The 19,673-nt window shown below is 41.0% G+C and overlaps 1 protein-coding gene across 2 annotated transcripts in view; it reads left to right on the plus strand.

The window, feature by feature from the left end:
- Nucleotides 1-19,673, plus strand: part of CDYL (chromodomain Y like) — a 248,882-nt gene that overhangs the window by 127,429 nt on the left and 101,780 nt on the right. For both annotated transcript variants that reach the window (XM_049874512.1, XM_049874423.1), the window contains exon 2: nucleotides 5,288-5,954. In XM_049874512.1, coding sequence (XP_049730469.1) covers nucleotides 5,288-5,954 — 667 coding nt within the window. The remainder of the gene's footprint in view (nucleotides 1-5,287; nucleotides 5,955-19,673) is intronic.

The following is a 19,673-nucleotide window of genomic DNA, read 5'->3' on the forward strand; positions in this document are numbered from 1 at the left end:
GTCTTTATTCTTACAGTCCTGTCATATTTCCTATTTCCCCCTTTGGTTAATTGATTATGTATAGACATATAGGAATACTGTAACAGGAACTAGTCCAACCTGCAGGTAAAGCAAATCCATTAGTTGGACAGGTTAGGAGAAAGGAGACAAGGGTTTCTTATATCCAGAAAATAGAACATCAAAACGTCAGCAGTATTTCCCACGTAAAACCCATACTCTCTTAGTACTCTCAGTCCTGGGTAATCAGTTGCTGTTCCACTCGATTCTGTATCAGCAGTGTCAGAAAACCTGTCAGCTTCTTCACAAGAGATCTGGGAGTCTTGGTTCCGTTCATTGGTATTCATGTTAAAATATCTATCATAGTCCTTTGCATAAGTTCCTGAACTTTGCTGTCCTTTCACAGAGAGTTTACATTGTATAGTTGCATAACTTGAAAGATATCTGCATTTGTTTTTGGAGGGACAGTTCATTGATAGTAGCTTTATAAACAGCCATGTTGGGGGTGGTAGAGAACTCAAGGGAAAGAAACTAAAAACCTGAAGAAAGTTTCATGTATTGGTTCGTGTTATGAAGGGTTTTTGTTTTTCACCCCTATAAAAGTGCTGTGGAAATAGCATTAGGTTTCATATTCCAATAATATTAAACCATTTGTAGAATCTAGATGATGCCTTTTTATGAGAGATTCATTTACTTTAGCCACTCAGACTACAGGAATCAACAGAACTTTAATTTTTGAACTTTAAAAAGGGGAAGAGCATTCTTTTCCTTCAGTCGAGGGGGGTTGGAATCTAATGTACCCCATGTAGTCTGAAGTTGGTATTAAAAAATTTTGTGATGTTTACTAGAATAAACATCCCTGTCCTCTCTCTAGTGCTTGGTGTGACTCTCCTGTCACTTCAGTCAAGTTTATTGTCTCCTTGTCAGGCATGTATGTTTTAAATGTCTTAACGTCCCCTCATAGTCTAGTGCTGGGGTAGCAAGCTGTGGCCTGTGGGCCAACTCTAAGAATGGTTTTTACGTTTTTAATAGTTTAAAAAAAATCAAAAGAAAACCAATATTTTGGGACACATGAAAATTACATGAAATCTAAGTTTCAGTATCCATAAACAAAGTGCAATTTGTTTTGTTTTTGGTTTTTAATGTCACTTCATTCATTTACATATTGTCTATGGCTATTTTTGTGCTACAGTAGCCTAGTTGAGTGGTTGAAAGACTGTATAAGCCCATAAGCCTATGATATTTACGGCCTATTAGGTAAAAGGTTTGCCCACCACTAATTAAAAAAAAAAAAAAAAGTTGGAGAAGTTGTGAGGAGATTGGAACTCGTATACACTGCTGGTGGGAGTGTGAAATGGTACAACCACTATGGAAAACAATATGGCACCTCCTTAAAAAGCTAAAGATGGAAACACCATATGATCCAGCAATCCCACCTCTAGGAATATATCCTAGAGAAATAAAAACCACTACATGAATAGACATATGCATACTCATGTTCATTGCAGCATTATTCACTATAGCAAAAAATGGAAACAACCTAAGTGCCCATCAGCAGATGAATGGATAAAGAAATTATGGGACATACACACAATGGAATACTATGCAACGATAGAGAACAATGATGAATCTGGAGGGGATTATGCTGCATGAAGTAAGTCAATCACAAAAGGACAAACATTGTATGAGACAACTGTTATAAAAACCCAAGAAAAGATCTACACACAGAAAAAAACAATCTTAGATGGTTATGAGGGAGGGGAGAGGTGGGAAGGGGAAATCACTAACTAGGTAGTAGACAAGTGTTAACTTTGGTGGAAGGAAAAACAACACAGTATTAGGGAATTCAGCACAACCTGACCAAGGCAAAGTCATAGAAGCTTCCTAAACACATCCAAACACCTTAGGGATCATGTTACTGGGGCTGAGGGCCAGGGATCATGGTCTTGGGGGACATCTAGGTCAATTGGCATAACATAGTTCATAAAGAAAATGTTCTACATTCTACTTTGGTGAGTAGCATCTGGGGTCTTAAAAGCTTGCAGATGGCCATTAAGATACACTTCTTGGTCCCATACTGGAGCAAGGGAGAATGAAGAAAACCAAAGACACAAGGAAGCAAATAGTCTGGAGGACTAATGGACCAGATTAGCCACAGCCTCCACCAGCCTAAGCCCAGAAGAACTAGATGGTGCCCGGCTACCACCACTGACTGCTCTGACAGGGAACGCAGTAGAGGGCTGTGGACAGAGTGGGAAAAAAATGTAGAACAAAATTCAAATTCACAAAAACAGACCAGGCTTACTAGTCTGGCAGAGACCGGAGGAACGCCAGAGACTATGGCCCTCAGACACCGTGCTAACTTAGAACTGAAGCCACTCTTGAAGTCTGCCTTTCAGCCAGAGAATAGACAGGCCTATAAAACAAATAATAACACACACAAGAAGTGTGCTTCTTAGTTCAGTCAAGTATAAGATACCTAATGCGCAACATCTGCTCAAAAGCAAAGGCGGAAGGGTCAGGAGAACTTGCCTAATGGACATGGAAAACCCAGGGCGGAAAGAGAGAGAGTGCTGACACAACGCGGGGATTGCAACCAATGTCACAGAACAACTTGTGAATGAATTTTTGAATGAGAAACAAATTCGCACTGTAAACCTTCACCTAAACTACAATTAAAAAAAAAAAAATTGCGCACTGCTGGTCTAAGGTACCTTTTATTCCTACCTTTCAGTGCGTGCACAGAGCCTGTCTGTGGGGTGTACCTACAACAGAAGCACGCGTACTCTGTGGCTGCTGAGGCTCATCCTGCTGTGCCTTACCTGTCAGCTTGCTGAGAGAGAGCTAGGGCCTGCTGGGGTACCGGCACCTGAATGTTCAAGTGCGAGCATTATCGGCCCTGGCGGGGGGGGGGAGGTGGTGTGGAAATCAATGATACAAGGTCAGGATGGAGGAAGAAACTCCTTTAGCGGTTAATCCACGTGACCTGCTTCAGCTTTAAGGAAATGGAGGGAAAGAAATAGGGGTACTCTGGTTAAGTATACTTCATGCTTCTGGAATGGAAATTGATTTAGAAAGCATATGAAGCATAGTTTTCCCTGAAGACTAATCCCTTTACCCCTTGCATTTAAAACTTTTAAACTATTCCTACCGTGAAATTGATTAAGATGGAATTTTCCAGAAATAGCATCTTTTACTTAAATGGCAATACTTATACCCTTACGTGTAACGATTCTCAAGCGAAGGAGCAAGGAAAAAAAACACTTTAAAAGCTTTCCTTGCTGTATTAGGGACTGTGTGGACTCATATATGCAGATCTGACATTAATTATTGAGTCTAGAGGTTTGCTAGGCATAAAATCTGCCTTCTGGTGGAACAAGGTCTTTCTTTACCCTCTTAATCCGTTCTGTGTGGAAGCAGTAACGTGTATTTCATTCTGGGCTTTAATTCTCTATATTGTATCCCAAGTGGATATATGGGAGTTTTGTTTTTGTTCTTTTGTAAGTGAGAGAGAGAGTAGGGGAAGTGATGAGGGTGGGATATTCTCCAAGATTGTCTGTAACTAGTTGCTTGTTGAGTCAACTCTGACTCATGATGACCCCACGCGTGATCAGAGTAGAACTGTGCTCCATAGGGTTTCAGTGGCTGATTTTTTGGAAGCAGATCACCAGGCCTTTCTTCTGAGGCATTTCTGGCTGGACTTGAACCACCAGCCTTTCTGTTAGTAGCTGTGTGGATTGTTTGTACCACCCAGGGGCTCCAAAATTGTTAAAAATGGCAACAACAAAAACTTTAATAAACCAATTGATGTTGAGCTGATGATCCTAACTCATGGCAACCCCATGTGTGTAAAAGTAGAACTGTCGTAGGGTTTTCATTGCTGTGACCTTTTGGAAGCAGACTGTCAGGCCTTTCTTTTGAGATGCTACTGGGTAAATTCCAGCCTCTGCTACCTTTCAGTTAGTAACTTAGCACTTAACTGTATGCATCACCCAGGGGCTCCTAAATTGTCTATAGTTGTACTCAAATAGCCTGTTATTTTGGTATATTAGAGAGCTGTCTGTCATCTGACAGACCGTAACTGCCAGAAATTTACTGATGTACTTGGTGGTTGATGGGCACGGACTATTGGTTCCTTAGAAAGCTGCTCTGTTGCTGCAGGCCTCCGCCTAAAAAGTGCAGCATTGCCTACTGCCACCGGGGAAGTGGACTTGGGGAGGGGTTGTATTAGCTGGAGGTGTAACAACAGAAGGTTCTAGATAGGATTTCTCCAATAGCATATGGTGACATTTGTCACATGATTTCTGTTCATGTGAGCCATAGAGATACTCTCTTCCTTCCATGCTTAGGAAGTTAAGGCAGTAGAATTCGTCACAATAATAGTAATGTGCTTACATGGCAGTGCCGGCTGGATTTATAAACTTGATGTAGGACATATCATATTCAAAAATTAACAGCGTCTTCTTTCAAAGATGTTAGAGTAAAACTGATTTAAACGAAGATTTGGAGGTAAATAACCTAGAGGTATTCTAGACCATTTTGTTAGAATGAAGTGTTCTGCACTCTGTTACCCTTTGTGGTTTAACTGAGAGCCGCAGAGGGGCACTGGTAAGACGTCATCATGTGTTTCCTGAACAAGCCAGCTCCACAGAACAGAAGACTCCTAGCCCCTGGCAGCTTGTTGCCTTCATTGCCTTCACTTCACCATAGCCAAGCTCTTGTTGGTAACCTGAATATGACCTGGCAGAAGGCTCTAGATGACTAGTACTGACGCAGCTGTGACTTGGAACCAGTTCAGGTGGTCAGGGTTTAATGTAGATACAAAAAATAAAAACCAGTTGCCGTTGAGTCAGCTTCGACTCATGGCGCCCCCTTGTGTGTCAGAATGGAGCCATGCTCCATACGGTTTTCCACGGCCAGTTTTCAGAAGTAGATCACCAGGACTTTTTTCCGGGCACCTCTGGGTGGACTGAAACCTCCAACCTTTCTGTTAGCAGCCGAACACATTAACCCTTTATGCCACCCAGGGACTCCAGACTCTTTATGAGGCCCATTTTGAATGACACAATATGAGAAAATTTCAGCATTTTGTTTGTCTTAATTTTAAGGAAATTGCTAGACTCCCAGGTAATCTATTACCATTTTATTTCCAGGTGACTGGGGGAGGGAGGAGAAGAACATTTTGATTGGCTATCATAGTTTTTATTATTTTTCATGCTTCATCATGGAACTAGTATTTTTGCAAATAATGTGATTTAAACATTTCTTTCTTTTTTTCTTATATAAACAGGTTGAAAGAATTGTTGATAAAAGGAAAAACAAGAAGGGGAAGACCGAGTACCTGGTGCGGTGGAAAGGCTATGACAGTGAGGACGACACATGGGAACCAGAGCAGCATCTTGTGAACTGCGAGGAATACATCCACGACTTCAACAGACGCCACACGGAGAAGCAGAAAGAAAGCATATTAACCAGGACAAACAGGACCTCTCCAAACAATGCCAGGAAGCAGATTTCCAGGTCCACCAACAGCAGCTTTTCTAAGACCTCTCCTAAATCACTCGTGATTGGCAAAGACCACGAGTCAAAAAACAGCCAGTTATTTGCTGCCAGCCAGAAGTTCAGGAAAAACCCGGCCCCATCTCTCTCTAACCGGAAGAACATGGACCTAGCAAAATCAGGGATAAAGATACTTGTGCCTAAGAGCCCCATTAAGAGCAGGACAGCAGTGGATGGCTTTCAGAATGAGAGCCCTGAGAAACTGGATCCCATAGAGCAGGGTCAGGAGGACACGGTGACCCCGGAAGTGGCTGCGGAGAAGCCGGTCGGAGCTCTGTTGGGCCCTGGTGCAGAGAGAGCTAGAATGGGGAGCCGGCCTCGGATACACCCACTAGTGCCTCAGCCTTCTGGCCCCGTGACAGCTGCTATGGCCACGGGACTCGCCGTTAACGGGAAAGGTGAGTGTTGTGAGCCGCTTAGCAGCAGCACTTGTAACTGTTGGGTGTCCTCCAGCTCGCACGGCTGTAATCTCACAGGTTTGCAGGTGTATAGCCCCTACGTCCTGGTCCTGCAGTGGCTCCTTTTGGTAAAAATGTGGGGATTCTGTCCATTCTGTTTCTAGGAGGTGTCTGTGGGGGCTTTTGGGAGATTTTGTTGCTAGTGTCTTTCTTCTTTACCCAAAGACATTGGCATTTATCTCTTCAGTCAGCATTAGCCTTCTCTTTTTAACTTGCCATCCTCAGACTGTGCCACCATGTTGTCGTGCTTTAAACAGCGTCTCCCTCTGGATAGGTAGGTTACTGTTCGTGTTTTCTTACAGCACATTTGCTTCTGAAACCATCCACCTTTATCCAAAGTCTCTTAGACACGAACCTTTTGTTCATCCGAGTTTTCCAGGTGTGACCAGTATTGGATTAGAGGTCACACTCCTGATTCTGTTCACCGATTGTATAACCAGAAATGCCTCTCCATGAGGGGATTGTACCAAATGGAGCCATCAGAGCCTTCGGGGTCTGCTTTTCAGATCCCATGGTTCCTTTCTTCAGGCTAGGGCTCTGTTGAACAATGGTGCTGTTTCCTGTTTTGCTTGCACACTTGTCCCTCCTCCTGGATTCTGCATCTTGGTTGGTTGTACTATCACCAGGTGTACCACAGTGTCAGCATTGGCTGCTTCCTTCCCTCCCTCTCTCATGCTTAGCTAGCTGTCAGTGTTACAGAATTCTATTACCTAACCGATGTCACTGAACAATTTGTGTACAAATTGTTGAATGGGAACCTAAACTGTGCAAACCTTTATTGAAACCACAATAAAATATTTTTTAAGATTTCTGTTAACTGTTTTTCTAACCCAAACCCACTGCCCCTACCACAGTTCAAGCCCTGGTAATTTCCTACCTGTCATGGCTTTCTAATTAGCCTCCTGTCTTTTGACCACGCTTATCCATTTTTTCTAATTCTTGGTGGAGTCGTGGGGATGTGCAGGGTTTGCCCAGTTGTCAGTCTGTCTCTCTACTACTTCCTTAGTTAGCGGGTGCGCTCCTGGGTCTTCATGATCCCCCTTGCCCACTTGTTCAGCTCCACCCATGCACGTCAGCACACCCACCGTCTGCTCTGTCAGGAGCACATTCTCTCTTCCTGACTGATTGCTCCTCCTGGTCCAGGGACTCTTCCGCCCATGTCTCTTGCTCTGCTCCCCTTGCCCTCGGCGATGCGGTATCGTAATTGCCTTTTTACCTGTGTGTCACCCTCAACCCAGGAGTAGAATAATATAAAACAAAATAAAATCGTTTTGATTTGTTTGAGGAAATCTTTTGCTCTAAGGCGGATTGTTCATTTGAGAGACTGCTTTAACCATCTTGCTGTGGTACATTCAACAAGTATTAAATTGGCTTAAGCTCTAGCGCTGCAAGGAAGAAGGATATGAATAAAATCTGGGCAGTAAGTGACCGTCTTTACCTTTCAGATATGTGCTTTCCCAAATGCTGCTTCTCTTCGCTAGTCTAAGAGTTTTGCCTTCGCCTGGGCGTGTGAACTCATTTACAGATCTGACTTCCACTATTATCGACCCTTTCTCTTCTCATGTATAGTTTTTTTCTTAGCTAGTTGTAGATGAAGGATCTTGGAAGTCCAGATGGAAGGGACTTTGTAAGTCATCTGATAGCACTCTTTACCTTGCAGACAAGGGAACTCAGGTCCAGATTGTAATGTTCCTAGAGAGGACCAGAGGCAGAGAGGGAAAACATGTTCCCCATCAGTACTCTTTCCATCATTGCTTGCTGCCTCCAAAGACTAATAAACGCCTAATCTTTATTGATTACTTAGGACCAGTTGCAGTGCCGGGCCCTGGTGCTGCAAACGTAGACTCAGCCAAGTCTTGACCCTCTGGGACAGGTGTTGGCAAACTGCTGCCTGTGGGCCAGACCCAGCACACCACCCGTTTTTGTATGAACTGCACACTAACAGTGGTTTCTACATTTTTTTTAATGTTTGGAAAAGAATCAAGAAGAATCTTATTTCATGACACACGAAAAAATAAGAAATTCTAATTTCAGCATTCATAAATAAAGTTATAAAGGAACACAGCCACTCTCATTCATGCACTTACGGTCTGTGGCTGCTTTCCTGCTTCAAGGGCAGAGTTGACCATGTAGTCTGCAAAACCTGAAATAACTACTGTCTGGCTCTTCACAGAAAAAGCTTCCCCACCCCTTGCTCTAGGAACTCAGTCCTGGGGCAGTGTTTTTTTTTCCCCATAACGTGGGGAACATGGAAGCCTTCAGGAGATACATAGTCTGCCCTCATTGTCCACAGAAGTTGTGTGCACATATATTTTTATGAGGGGAAAACTCAAAATTTGATTTTCAAAACTTCCCTGACCAGCAAAGTCCACATTTTGAAACACACTTTCCACAAAGGCCTTCACTGCTTTATATTTTATATATAACGAGGGCAATGGCTTCTATTTAGAGAGTTGGTGACTTCCTTTTTTTTATTACTCTTCCTATAGCCGTACTTGGAAACCCCCTGGGTATTCTGTCCTACAGGGTCACTATGAGTTTTTTTCCGATATCAAAAATATTTAAATGTATGTCAGGGGGCTTTGATGAGAGCCAGCAGGACACTTAAGCATAGAACCTGAAATGGTTGTCCCCTGCTGTGTGGAATAATTATGCAGATGGGGTGGGGTATGCTGTGCTTCCAAGGCCCTCGTGAAGTCTTCTCTCCAGAAGACCCATGGTCTCGCACCCTTTGTGCTTGTCTCTGGCCCAGTGGTTGGTCATATCCAGCCATGAAGCATACATACTTTCTACTTAGATGGGAGGAAACATAGAAGCCACTCAGGAGTGGTTTTTAGGACAGTGGTGAGTACCATCCCCTGTGGCCATGATCTAAATCAGGCTTGCAAATTAACAAGGAAGAGAACAGTACTTCCTCCCCCTGGAGCCTCCCCATCTGAGTGTCCTTGAAAGAAACACGTGGCAAAAGCAAGTGGTACCTTAGAAAACTTCCTGTCCTTCCGTATCTCAGGTGAATTTGACACTTCTGTTTGTTCCTTCCACTAGAATGGGAGCTCCAAGAAGGGAGTTTGCTTTGCCAGGCTCAATCTCCTGTGTGCAGAGCAGTGCCTACCACACAGGAGGTGCCTGGAGACGTTTGTGGGTGCAGTGACTGTCCCCACTGAAGACAGGGCTGCAGGCTTACACTAGACTGGAGGGAGGGAAGACCAGCTGAGGAGATGGCAGAGAATGGGGACCAGAAACACAAGCATTCCAGAAAAACCACTTACCTACCCTCGGGTGTATCTTTCCTGAATGAAGAGGTGAAGTACTGAAGGTCTGTTAGATTGTTGGCTCACATTTATAAATTTTAAAGCCGTTGTTTGTTTTTATTTTCCAGATTAATTTTAGAGCTGCATAAGAAAACTCATTTGTTTTTCTGAAACTAATTGAATCAGATACTTGTGGAGTCACCAGGAAGTGAACCATCTCCTGTTCAGGACATTAATCATGTGTGGATGATGAATAGTTTTGCCATCAGAAACAGCAGATATTTGAGTATCTGTTAACGGAAAGAGTGAATGTTTCTGGAGCATTCTAACACACATAGGATTACTTTTACAGAATAACCATATGTGTGTTTAAAGTTTAAGTATTTTAAGTATGAAACAAATGGCTTAGAGGGTGAATCTATTGCTTTAGTCAGAATGTGAGAAACATAAATTGGGTAGTGCAGCTTACCTTCTTTACACTGCCCTTTTTCAATACGTTGATGATGTTTTCTTGTTCGTTTAGTTGCCCAATGACTTTTCCTACAAAAGAAGCAACTACCTTAAAAAACTGGATTATCATTATTTTGTTTTTTTAATGAATTCAGCTGTATAATGAATCAGCGTTCCACAAATATGACCTTATCAGCGCTGTCATGTAGGCATGGCTGCTGGGTGTTGAAGGAAAAGCCACACAGGCAGTCCTCAATTGCAGTCTGTCACTAATGAGGAGGTTTGTGAGGAAAATGACTGAGGAATTACCACGACACACCACTACCTGCCTTCTTCCAGTAGCCATTACTCTCAGAGGAAGCTCCTGGGAGAAATGGCTCAGGAAAACAGGGCCTCTGAGGAACTGCAGTGCAATTTCCTCTTGACAGTAAGGATGTGAAACAGATGATGTATCTCCTTTCTCTGTGTGATTACCAGGGAAGCTTAAATGCCAGATCTACAAGTCTCTTCTAGAAACAGGCTCCTAGGGCCATTTATTAAATGGTGCTAAAATTAAAAACTAACCCCAGAAAGGTTAAGAAGTCATGAGACCATTGGCCAAACGCTGTTAAGGCCAAAAATCCAAAAACCAAACTCAAACTGATTACGACTGAGTTCATTCCAACTCATAGCGACCCTATAGGACAGAGTAGAACTACCTCATAGGGTTTCCAAGACTGTAGTATTTATGGAAGCAGGCTGCCACGCCTTTCTCCCACGGAGCGGCTAGTGGTTCAAACTGCCAACCTTTGTGTTAGCAGCTGAGCGCTTAACTGCTGTGCCACCAGGGCCCCTCTTTTAAGGCCACAGCGGAAAAATGTTAACCTGAATAAAGGAACTTTGAAGCCAAGTTATAGCTGTCAATTAAAAGTATGTATGAGGGTTTGATCCAAGAAATAGATTCACAACCAGCAGACATTTATTTAGCATCTCCTGTGTAATAGGCCCTGGGCTAGATGCTTTCACATATGTTATCTTCCTTATTAGTCCAAGGAACAAATCTGTTTACACATATAAGACTACCAGTTGCTGTCAAGTCAGCTCCAACGCGTGGTGACCTTAGTGTGTCAGAGTAGAACGATGCTCCGTGGGGTTTTTGATAGCTGAGTTTCTGGAAATAGATTGCCAAGCCTTTCTTCTGAAGAGCCTCTGTGTGGACTCAAACCTCCAACCCTTCAGTTAGCAGCCAAGCTACCGTTTGTACCACCCAAATTCCATCTAAAGATTACAGAGGCTAAAATTGAACCAGAGTGGAAATAAGCCTTTGAGGCAGAAGTGTACTGCCTCCACCCATCAGTTTCTGAGACTTCAGTAGGTGTCCTTGAGACAGAATAACGTGATGGCCCAGAAGTCTGCAGGTGCTTTCCTTTCCTCCCTCCTTGCAGTGAGATGGATGGTTCTCAGGCCCTGGTGCACCAGAGAATTTGAGTATAGAGTTCTAGGCACGTAGTCATGGAAAGAAGATCTCTTGCCCAGCAGGGGTAGGTCTGTTCATCTGAAGAGTTGGTTTTACACCAGGGAATCATTAAAGACATACACATCATGAACATTTTATCTTAAAACTTCTGCATGTACAGTTACTTGCCAGTTATTGATGTAGAGCCAAGGCCCTTTAAGAAGGGGTACTTTGATTTGCTCCTTATTTAAAGATCTAAGCTTGATGCCTTCCTTGAGGTCCATTGACCGGAGTTCTGTTCTATACAAAGCACACCCTAAGGCATCCTACACTATTTCCAATTTGGATTTCTTTAAAGTGGAGCAAGAACTTCCATAGCTGTTTGCATATAGTCCTAGATTTTTTCATTTATCCCATTTTCTCACTTACACCTGGTTTGACAGTTACTTTCAACTTTAGAGCCGTTTTCCAGAGCATTCGAGTGAGTTTTCATTGAAGCGTCAGCTCTCCGTTTGAAACCGTATTTCATACTTTCTGTGAAAGTGAATTAAGTATGATAATAAATTCAGTTGGCCTAAGACTTTTAGGGAGTGGAGCCTGGCCAGCTGCTGACAAGCATACATCTCAGCGTGAGGAGTCAGAGTGGGTGGGCTCTGTACAGGGCTCCGGGGCTTCTCCAGGAGAACTTCCACTGGGGACCCCACCTCCAGTGTTTTGTGATATCTTCAAGGAAGATTAGGGCTCTGAGCAGTATTTACCCAGTGAGCCATCTTCAGAGCCAGGCTTCCAGCCTAAAGGCTGGCTCAGGATGTGAGGCAACTGGTTAATTTTCTGTTTTCATTTCAACTTTCTCCTGTATTTTTTCCTGTACCAGTGATTCTCAAAGTGTGGTGTCCAGGCCAGCAGCATCAGGGAACCTGTCAGAAGTGCAAATTCTCAGACCCCACCCCAGGCCTAGTGAATTAGAGTTGGGTTCAGTTCCAACAGTCTGTTTAACAAGCCCTGCAGGTGGTTCTGCCGTGCACACCAATGCAAAGGACTGCTCTCCTCCAGCGGCTGGGTTTTCTTCCTAATGTGTGGATTTGTGTTCGTATATATCCAGATAGCTCTACTTCATTCTTCTAAAAACTTTTATGATTATTTGTCGTATTCGACTCGAGGGCACTGGGTGGGTATATCACATAAACATGATAGTCAGTATTCTGAACATCTGGGGCTGGCCACGTCCCGAGTAGCATCCTTGGCTCTGCCCACATTGCTGCTGTTAGTTGCCATCAAGTGGCTCTGACTCGTGGTGGGTAACCTTACGTAATATTGGAATGAAATGTTCCTTAACCTGATATGTTTGAGCCCGTTGTAGTGGCTATTGTGTCAGTCCAGCTCATTGAGGGTTTCCCTCGTTTGTGCGAGTTCTCAACATTATCAAACGTGATGTACTTTTCTAAGGATGGTTCTTTCCTGACGACATGTCCAAAGTAAGCAAGATAAAATTTCCCCATCTTCGCTTTTAAGAAATATTCCAGTTTTATTTCTTCTAAGCCTGATTTGTTCATTCTTCTCACAGTCCCTGATAGATTGGATACTCATCACCAGTACCACAATTCAAATCCACTGATTCTTCTGTTTATAAGATAGTGTTACAGCTGGAAAAACGTTAATACACTTTCTTTTGTAAACACATGTAACACATAAATACTTAGAATTTTTACACAGTTAATTTAGAAATGTTATAAGTTGCCATTGTGTCAGTTCCATCACATGGTGACCCTATGTGTGCAGAGGAGAACTGCTCCATTGGCTTTTTAAGTCTGTGACCTTTCAGGAGCACACAGCCAGGCCTGTCTTCCAAGGCACCTCTGGGTAAATTGGAACCACCAACCTTCAGCTAGTACTTGAGAGTGCTTAAATTGTTTGTGCCACCCACAAAGTAAGAATGTTCACCTTTATCTCCACTCCTTTGAACACCATTTCCTTCCCCAGAGGGAGCATCAGTAGTTTGATGTGTGTGACTTCAGATCTTTTTTTCACTCTTTGCATTCTTTAATATGGAATCATACTCCACAAGTTGTTCTGACATTTGGTTTCCAAGTAACATCATGTCTTGGAGAACTTTCTATTTTAAGATTTATAAATCTCGACCCTGTTTATTTTCAAGTTTTAAACTTGATTTTTACTTAGTTTTCTTTTGATACAATTTCAAGCTTACAGAAAAGTTACAAGGCTAGTACAAGTGACACCTGTATACTTGTTATCCAGATTTAACAGTTGTTTATGTTTGCCTCTTCCACCATTCATGTTGTGTATGCATTTACACACACACTTATGTATGCTTGTACGTTTCTTTTTACAGAGCCTTTTGAAAGTTAGTTGGAGACCTTTTGTATTGTAAAGAATAGTGAAGTGCAGTGGCTTTAATTGATTGAAGATTTTGATTTATAAAAAGCCATTTGCCGTCAAGTTGATTCCAACTCATGGTGACCCCATGTGTCTCAGAGTAGAACTGCACTCCTTAGAGTTTTCAGTGGCTGATGTTTTGGCAGTAGATTGCCAAGCCTTTCCTCCTAAATGTCTCTGGATGGGTTTGAACCTCCAACATACCTGTTGACAACAAAGCATGCTAAGACCTTGCTAAATTGTATTCTGAAAAATCCAGGACCTGATATTGCTTATTTACCTTTGCTTAACCAATATTTTAATCAACTCTGAAATATCTGCCAGATGGGAAGGTTAAACCTGGTATCTCAGGGTTTTTTTTGTTTGTTTTTGTTTTGGCTTTAACAGAGAGACATTTGTTTTCTCACAGCTTAGGAGGCCAGAAGACCAAATTCAGGGCACCTCAAGGGGAAACCTCTCTGTATATACTCTGGGGAAAATTTTTTTTTTTTTTATACTTTAAGTGAAAGTTTACAAATCAAGTCAGTCTCCCCTACAAAACCTCGTATACACCTTGCTATATACTACTCGTTGCTCTCCCCCAATGAGATAGCACATTCCTTCTCTCCACGCTATATATCCATGTCCATTCAGCCAGCTTCTGTCTCCCTCTGCCTTCTCTCATCTCCCCACCAGACAGAAGCTGCCCAGATAGTCTCATGTGTTTACTTGATCCAAGAAGCTCACTCCTCACCACTATCATTTTCTATCTTATACTCCAGTCCAATCCCTGTCTGAAGAGTTGGCTTTGGGAATGGTTCCTGTCTTGGGCTAACAGAAGGTCTGGGGACCATGATCTCCAGGGTCCTTCTAGACTCAGTCACTCCATTAAGTCTGGTCTTTATGAGAATTTGAGGTCTGCATCCCACTGCTCTCCTGCTCCCTCAGGGGTTCTCTGTGGTGTTCCCTGTCAGGGCAGTCATCAGTTATAGCCAGGCACCATCTAGTTCTTCTGGTCTTAGGCTGATGTAATCTCTGATTTATGTGGCCCTTTCTACCTCTTGGGCTCATAATTACCTTGTATCTTTGGTGTTCTTCATTGTCCTTTGATTGAGGTGGGTTGAGACCAATCGATGCATCTTAGATGGCCGCTTGCTAGCATTTAAGATCCCAGACGCCACTCTCCAAAGTGGGATGCAAGAATGTTTTCTAATAGATTTTATTATGCCACTTAACCTAGATGTCCCCTGAAACCATGGCCCCCAAACCCCTGTCCCTGCTACGCTGGCCTTCGAAGTGTTAGGTTTTATTCAGGACACTTAATTGCTTCTGGATTAGTCCAGTGTGCTGGCCTCTCTTGTATTGTGTGTTATCTTTCCCTTCACCTGAAATAGTTCTTGTCTACTATCTAATGGGCGAATACCCCTCTACTTCCCCTCCCCCTCATAACCATCAAAGAATATTTTCATCTCTGTTTAAACTGTTTCTTGATTTCTTATAATAGTGGTCTCATACAATATTTGTCCTTTTGCAATTGACTAATTCCACTCAGCATAATGCCTTCCAGATTCCTCCATGTTATGAAATGTTTCACGGATTCATCATTGTTGTTTATCGATGCGTGGTATTCCATTGTGTGAATATACCATAATTTATTTATCCATTCATCTGTTGATGGACACCTTGGTTGCTTCCAACTTTTTGCTATTGTAAACAGTGCTGCAATGAACATGGATGTGCGTATATCTGTTCATGTAAAGGCTCTTATTTCTCTAGGATATATTCTGAGAAGTGGGATTGTTTCATCGTATGGTAGTTCTATTTCTAGCTTTTTAAGGAAGTGCCAAATCAGTTTCCAAACTGGTTGTACCACTTTACATCCCTACCAGCAGTATAAGTGTTCCGGTCTCTCCGCAGCCTCTCTAACATTTATTATTTTGTGTTTTTTGGATTAGTGCCAGCTTTTTTGGAGTGAGATGGAATCTTATTGTAGTTTTGCTTTGCATTTCTCTAATGGCTAATGATCCTGAGCATTTCTTCATGTATCTCTTAGCTACTTGAATGTCTTCTTTAGTGAAGTGTCTATTCATATCTTTTGCCCATTTTTAAATTGGGCTATTTGTCTTTTTGCAGTTGAGTTTTTGCAGTATCGTGTAGATTTTAGAGATCAGATGCTGATCGAAAATGTCACAGCTGAAAACTTTTTCCCAGTCTGTAGGTAATGTTTTTACTCTTTCGGTGAAGTCTTTGGATGAGCATAGGTGTTTGATTTTTAGGAGCTCTCAGTTATCTAGTTTCTCTTGTGTTTATGCCATGTATTAGGGCTCCAAACGTTGTCCCTGTTTTTTCTTCCATAATCTTTATCGATTTAGATTTTATATTTAGGTCTTTGATCCATTTTGAGTTAGTTCGTGCATGGTGTGAGGTATGGGTCTTGTTTTGTATTGCATTTTATCTATAGATTGCTTTTGGTAAAATAGACATTTTTGAATGTTGAGTCTTCCATGAGCAAGGTATGCTTTTCCACTTATGTAGGTCTCTTTTGGTTTCTTGCAGTAGTGTCTCATAGTTTTCTTTGTATAAGTCTTTTATGTTTCTGGTAAGATTTATTCCTAAATATTTTATCTTCTTGAGGGCTATTGTGAATGGTATTGATTTGGTGATTTCCTCTTCGATGCTGTTTTTGTTGGTGTAGAGGAATCCAACTGATTTTTGTATGTTTATCTTCTATCCTGATGCTCTGCTGAACTCTTCTATTAGTTTCAGTAGTTTTCTTGAGGATTCTTTAGGGTTTTCTGTGTATAAGATCATGTCATCTGCAAACAGAGATACTTTTACTTCTTCCTCACCAGTCTGGATGCCCTTTATTTCTTTATCTAGCCTAAGTGCTCTGGCTAGGACCTCCAGCACAATGTTGAATAAGAGCGGTGATAAAGGGCATCCTTGTCTGGTTCCTGATCTCAAGGGGAAAGCTTTCAGACTCTCTCCATTTAGGATGATGTTAGCTCTTGGGTTTCTATAAATGCCCTTTATTATGTTGAGGAATTTTCCATCTTTTCCTATTTTGTTGAGAGTTTTTATCCTGAATGGGTGTTGGACTTTATCAAATGCCTTTTTTGCATCAGTTGATAAGATCATGTGGTTCTTGTCTTTTATTTTATTTATATGGTGGGTTACATTGATTGTTTGTCTAATGTTGAACCATTCCTGCATACCTGGCATGAGTCCCACTTGGTCATGGTGAATTATTTTTTTGATATGTTGTTGAATTCTATTTGCTTGAATTTTGTCGAGGATTTTTTCATCTAAGTTGATGAGGGATATAGGTCTTTAATTTTCCTTTTTTTGTGGTGTCTTTACCTGGTTTTGGTATCAGGGATATGGTGGCTTCATAGAATGAGTTTGGGAGTATTCTGTCCTTTTCTATGCTCTGAAATACCTTTAGTAGTAGTGGTGTTAACTCTTCTCTCAAAGTTTGGTAGAACTCTACAGCGAAGCCATCTGGGCCAGGACTTTTTTTTGTTGGGAGGTTTTTAATTACCTTTTCAGTCTCTACTATTGTTATGGGTTTATTTAGTTCTACCTCTGTTTGTGTCAGTTTAGGTAGGTAGTGTGTTTCTAGGAATTAATCCATTTCTTCTAGCTTTTCAAATTCATTAAAGAATACAATTCTTCGTAGTAATCTGTTACGATTCTTTTAATTTTATTTGGGTCTGTTGTGATATCGTCCATCTCATTTCTTATTCAGGTTATTTACATCCTGTGCTGTTTTCTTCTGTCAGTGTGGCCATTGGTTTATCAGTTTTGTTAATTTTTTCAAAGAACCAGCTTTTTGTCTTGTTAACTTGTTCAGTTTTTTCTCTGTTCTCTATTTAATTCTGCTTTAACTTTAATTGTTTTCTTCTAGCACTTGAAGGTTTCTTTTGTTGATCTCTATTTGCTCAAGTTCTAGGAATAATTCTTTGATTTTGGCCCTTCTTTTTGGATGTGTCCATTTATTGATATAAATTGACCTCTGAGCACTGCTTTAACTATATCTCAGTGGTACTGATAGAAGTGTTTTCATTCTCATTGGATTCTATGAATTTCTTTATTCCATCGTTAATGTCTTCTATAATCCAGTTTTTTTTGATCAGGGTATTGTTCAGTTTCCAAGTTTTTGATTTATTTTCCCTGCTATTTCTGTTTATTGATTTCTACTTTTATGGCCTTATGGTCAGAGAAGATGCTTTGTAATATTTCAGTGTTTTGGATTCTGTTAAGGCTTGCTTTATGACCTAGTATGTGCCCTGTTCTAGAGAATGTTCCATGTGCACTAGAAAAGAAAGTATACTTGGCTGCTGTTGGGTGGATCGTTCTGTATATGTCTATGAGGTCAAGTTGGTTGATTGTGGCATTTAGATCTTCCGTGTCTTTATTGAATTTCTTTCTGGATGGTCTGTCGTTCTCCGAAAGTGGCGTGTTGAAATCTGCTACTGTTATTGTGGAACTGTCTATCTCACTTTTCAGTGCTGATAGAGTTTGTTTTATGTATCTTGCAGCCCTGTCATTGGGCGCATAAATATTTAATATGGTTATATCCTCCTTATTGCCCCTTTAATCATTATATAGTGTCTTTCCTTATACTTTGTGGTGGATTTAACTTTAAAGTCTAATTTGTCCAAAATTAATATTGCCACTCCTGCTCTTTTTTGATTGTTGTTTGCTTGATATATTTTTTTTTCCCATTCTTTGAGTTTTAGTTTGTGTCTCTAAGTCTAAGGTGTGTCTCTTGTAGGCAGCATAGAGGTGGATCATGTTTTTTAACCCATTCTGCCACTCTCTGTCTCTTTATTGGTACATTTTGTCTGTTTACATTCAACATGATTATGGATAGGTATGTGTTTAGTGCTGTGATTTTGATGTGTTTTTTTGTGTGTGTTCTTAACAGGTTTCTTTTTCCCACTTAATTTTTTGTGCTGAGTAGTTTATGTATTGTGTTTTCCTCTTATTCGTTATTTTTGATTTTGTTTCTGCTGAGTCTTTATTTTTTTCTTGTCTTTTATTTTGATAAGTAGGATTGTTGTCTCCTTTGTGGTTACCTTAATATTTCCCCCTATTTTCCTCAATTTAAACCTAACTTTTATTCCTTTGTATCACCTTGACTTCTCCGTGTGGAAGATCTGACTACATTTCTTAGTCCCTCTTTATTATTTTAATGTTGTCACTTTTACATAATGACATCGCTGTTTCTGTTTTAAGCCTTTTTTTAACCTTGATTTATTGTTGTGATTTCCCTATCTGTTTTGACATCTGATTGCTCTGTCCAGTGTTCTAGTTTTGGGTTGGTATCTGATAATACTGCCTTTCTAACTGGATAACTCCCTTTAGTGTGTCTTGTAGTTTTGGTTTGGTTTTTACGAATTCCCTAAACTTTTGTTTATCTGGAAGTGTCCTAATTTCACCTTCATATTTGAGAGACAGTTGTGCTGGATATATAATTCTTGGCTGGGAATCTCTTTCTTTCAATACTTTATATATGTCACCCCATTGCCTTGTTGCCTGCATGGTTTCTGCCGAGTAGTCTGAGCTTATTCTTACTGAATCTCCCTTGTAGGTGACTTTTCGTTTATCCCTAGCTGGTCTTAAAATTCTGTCTTTATCTTTGGCGAGTTTGATTATAATACGTCTTGGTAACTTTCTTTTGAGATATACCTTATGTGGAGTTCAATGGGCATCTTGGATAGATATCTTCTTATCTTTCACAGTATCAGGGGAGTTTTCTGCCCATAAATCTTCAACAATCCTCTCTGTATTTTCTTTTATCCCTCCCTGTTCTTTTACTTCAGTCACTCGTAGATTGTTTCTCTTGATAAAGTCCCACATGATTCTTAGGGTTTTTTTTTTTTTTTTAATTCTATTATCTGCTTTTTCTTTGAATATGTTGGTGCCAAGTGTTTTATCTTCAGTCTCAGTCATTCTGCCTTCCACTTCCCCAGCTCTCCTCTTCTGACTTTATTGAGTTGTCTAATTCTGTAATTTTATTGTTAATCTTCTGAATTTCTGGTTGCTGTCTTTCTGTGGATTCTTGCAGCCTATTAAAATTTTCATTATGTTTTTGAATAACCTTTTTAATTTCTTCGTCTGCTTTATCTGTGTGTTGCTGGGCTT

This window comes from Elephas maximus, chromosome 1 (assembly GCF_024166365.1).
Source record: "Elephas maximus indicus isolate mEleMax1 chromosome 1, mEleMax1 primary haplotype, whole genome shotgun sequence".
Lineage (NCBI taxonomy): Eukaryota > Metazoa > Chordata > Mammalia > Proboscidea > Elephantidae > Elephas > Elephas maximus.